Consider the following 3958-nt stretch of genomic DNA (forward strand, 5'->3'; position numbering starts at 1 on the left):
CATATATATAAAATGTCAGTATACTCTTGGCTGACAGACAGGCAACATATGATGAATATTAACACACATCAATCATATCAACAGGAAACCAAATGTGCTTGAGCTTCCCTTTTTCTGCAGTTTCTCAAGATGTAAACACTCTTCTGTGACCCAGCATTCAGGCACTATTTACACTATAGCCGTGTGTGAAGGCAGCGTTCACCATCCATGCAGCAGTAAGAACCGGAAGTGTGTGTCAGTTAACACTTCTCCTCATTCAGTAACATGCAGTGTGTTTCCTCGGGGACTGAGGTCCTGGTGAGCAAAGACTAGTGAAAAGACAAATGACAGACCATGTTTAAAAACAAGTGATAAAAATGTCATATTTCAACATGCAGAATGCAAAAAATACATAGTCGTCCAAATAAAAAATGTAAATCTCATGAAGATACACCTAGGACACATATCACCTTATTAACAAAACAAAAAAAGAAAACACACTGTACCCAAGAAAAAAAAAAAAGCATATTTTTAAACATGAACATTTTCACTACCATGCATCTGTATAATTTGTTGTAATTTATTGTAATTCATCTTTTACATGATTTTTAAATTTTTTTATTTTTTTAACTCAAAATATATATCGTTTTTTAATTTCAGTGGTGAAGTCTATGGAAGCTTGTTTTCACGAGATTAAAAATAAGTCATTGTGACCGTTTCAATTGTGAGAAATTAAAATCTGATTTATGATATATACACAGAATTGTGCGATATAAAAGCAGAAGTGTGTAAAATAATCAGAATTGCATGATATACAAGCAGAATCGTGCGATATAATCTCATTAATATAAATGCAGAATAGCGAGATATAAACAATGTGAGATATAAGGGCAGAATTGCAAGCTATAAATACAAAATTGATATAATGATATCATGATATAGCATGATATAAACTCAGAATTGCGAGATATTAATGTTGATTTATGAGATATAATCTCACAACTGTGAGAAAAACAGTCACAGTTAACTTTTTTATTTTTTTATCCCATGGCAGAAACAAGCTTCAATAAAGTTCTGACCCGAAAATGTTCTTAATACTCTTCAAATCCCTCATAAAAAGCCTAAATAAAATCTCTCAATTTCAGAACAATCCTCAGTCTCTTTTCTATTGGTCCATTAAAGCATTAATCCTGCGTATCTTCTTTTTCTGCAGAAAACAAACTTTCAGGATCATCTTGTCAGTTATTCCAGGTAGTAAAAGGTTAAATGATTCGATGTGTTTCATTTATAAAACAATTCATTTGGTCCTTTTGTTTGTAATTATTGTGATACAGCACAAGTCCTCTTCCTGAGGACGACTGTGCTTTAGTGTCCTGAGTGTGTGTGTGTGTGTGTGTGTGTGTGTGTGTGTGTGTGTCACATGGTCACTCGCAGGCCAGTTTGCTGTCGAAGCTGGACAGGCCGATAGCAAAGGCCTGCAGGGCACACATGGGGTAGTTAAAGTCCAGAGTGAAGATGTCCTCCGCCACACGACCAAACTGCATCACGATGTAATCAGCTGAAAACACAACAACACACAATCACAAGCATTTATTCTTTAGAAAAAATGTATATGAAGAAAATCATCCCATACTTTCTCTCTCTCTCTCTGTAAAAAATCAGTTTCTTTTTATAAAATATAAATATAAAGAAAATTATAAAAATGACTAAAACACATTTAAAATTACTAATCAAAAAAAAAAAAATTCAATATTTCTCGTTTGCATTTAGCTTAACGTGATGTAATATAATAACTAAAACTAGATAAAAATTAATAAAAAAAGTTTTGTAATTACATAAAACATAATACAAATGATTAAAACAACATTAAAATTACAAATACAGATGGACAATATAAAATAAAACAGGCAACATTTCACTAAATATGTAAGGGATAATGCATGGCTAGCTGTGCATAGAGAGGTGTGTGTGTGTGTGTTACCTGTGTCTGCACGTCTCTCTACAAACAGTGAAACTGTGTTACTTTAAAAACAGTAATTTTACCACCTCGCTGCTGTAATGATCTAATATCTGGCTTGAAACTACCTGTGCATTAAACGGTTTTACTGCATACCTGCCAGCCAATCAGCATCCAGTATCCAGGCAGACCATGGAAGAAATCTCTCTCTCTCTCTCTCTCTCTCTATATATATAGTGAGAGTGAGGTGACTTACGGTCGTTATCGTGGACGATCTGGAAGTTCTTGACGGAGGCCTGTGTGACTCTGCCGTGGAAGTTGAGCACGTAAGACTGTGTGTCGTCATTCCACACCGGCGCTTTATTGTGCAGCTCGATCAGATTCTCCAGCGAGTGATTCTGCCATTTACTCAGCAGAGACTCCTGCTCCTGAAGCACACACACACACACATCAGCTGCTGCGCTCATGGTGATGATTTGATTGACAGCTGCGAGCAGAGACACTCACACACGCCGGACGAACCGGAACACGCTCGAAGTTCATGTTCATCCCAGGAATGATGACGGTCATCTTCCGTGGCCCTTTGAAGCCCAGAACATTGGTCTCCTGAAAACACACACACACAATATAAGACGCTGGTAAAGCAGTCAGAGAGGGAGAGGAACAGAGACACTGACGTAACAGATGGCAGCGAGCTCCTGCCGAGTGTTGGTTTCCTCCAGCAGCGCTCCGGGGGTTTTCGTGGGATTCGTGCCATTATCGTACACCGTAAACTTGGTTCCCATCAGATTAGACCTGCGGGGAACAGAGAACATCATCATTACATCAGCTCACATGGACTCCAGAAAAAGCTATGAGGGATTCCAAGTCATGGCACTGGGCAGCAAAGGGTTAAAAGGACAAGGTGTTTTTAATACAGCACATTAATTATTCATTAAAAATGTTTATTATCTGGGCTATACAGTACACTGTCTAACTCAAGAGTTTTCTACTTTTAGATCCTCAAATTCAAAAGGCACCAATCTATTTCCGTGCATAAAGATTAACACTGAGAAAAAAAATCATGTTAGAAATGTGTTTTCTACATAGCTATAATACTTATGTTTTAATTTTAACCATTTTTATTATTCATTTGAATCCATCTTTCATTATTTTTATTTAAAAATACATTTTTATTACTTATTTTAATATTTTTGTATTACTTTTAATATTTTTTAAATTTTTAATCTAATTATTATTTCTTTTAACACAATTTTTAATAGTTATTTAAATACATTTATTATTAATTTATTTGAATAACATTTTTATTATTTATTTTAATATAATTTTTATTTATCTGTTTCAATTTAATAATTTTTTTTATTTAATTTAATCAAATGTTTATTTTAAATGTAATAAATTGTTTTTATTTAAATAATTTCTGTTTTATTTATTTCTCTGTACACTGTTTTACTCCTCTCTGTAACTTTTCACGAACCCCCAACACTACCTGTGTTTCTACTGAAAACACAGTCCTGAAACACAATTAATGCTTTAAAGTAACGGGATGAGTTGAGTGTGTTTTCTGAGTTGCTGTCACTAGATCTTGTCGTGTATTGAACCAGAAACATGCGATCAATCCGAAGTTCATTTGAAGGTCACTTGTGACAGAACACAGCAGAGAGGCACCTCAGTTTTCCTATGAAGCTCTCGCCCTCACGGGACAGATCTGTGGCGTCCACAGAGATCAGATAGTTGGATGTTTTGCTCTTTTTCCTCTTGCGTCCGGCCAGTAAGAACACCTGAGAGAGAGAGAGAGAGATGAGCGAGAGAGCACTAAGGTGAGCAGAAGTGATTGTGAAGGATCAGATCAGACCTTCTTGCCGTCTTCTCTCTCCAGGTGCATATAATACGTGGGATAGAGACCGCGGTCCATGCCCTTCTTGTCCCGTGAGATGCGGCACTTGACGGTGACCCCCCTCGGAGCCGGACGGAGCACAAACTCCTCCAGATTATCCACCTCAATGGAGGAGCCCTCAGCCG

The 3958-nt window shown here is 36.5% G+C and overlaps 1 protein-coding gene across 2 annotated transcripts in view; it reads right to left on the reverse strand.

Moving 5' to 3' along the window:
* Nucleotides 1-923: 923 nt before the first annotated feature.
* Nucleotides 924-3958, reverse strand: part of tulp3 (TUB like protein 3) — a 15091-nt gene continuing 12056 nt past the window's right edge. For both annotated transcript variants that reach the window (XM_059510565.1, XM_059510566.1), the window contains 6 exons: nucleotides 3792-3958; nucleotides 3605-3717; nucleotides 2614-2731; nucleotides 2444-2542; nucleotides 2193-2364; nucleotides 924-1537 (listed from right to left, as the gene is read on the reverse strand). The exon at nucleotides 3792-3958 is cut by the window's right edge and continues 25 nt beyond it. In XM_059510565.1, the coding sequence (XP_059366548.1) occupies nucleotides 1404-1537; nucleotides 2193-2364; nucleotides 2444-2542; nucleotides 2614-2731; nucleotides 3605-3717; nucleotides 3792-3958 (803 nt within the window). In that variant the 3' untranslated portion in view covers nucleotides 924-1403. The remainder of the gene's footprint in view (nucleotides 1538-2192; nucleotides 2365-2443; nucleotides 2543-2613; nucleotides 2732-3604; nucleotides 3718-3791) is intronic.

This window comes from Carassius carassius, chromosome 26 (genome assembly GCF_963082965.1).
Source record: "Carassius carassius chromosome 26, fCarCar2.1, whole genome shotgun sequence".
Taxonomy (NCBI): Eukaryota; Metazoa; Chordata; class Actinopteri; order Cypriniformes; family Cyprinidae; genus Carassius; species Carassius carassius.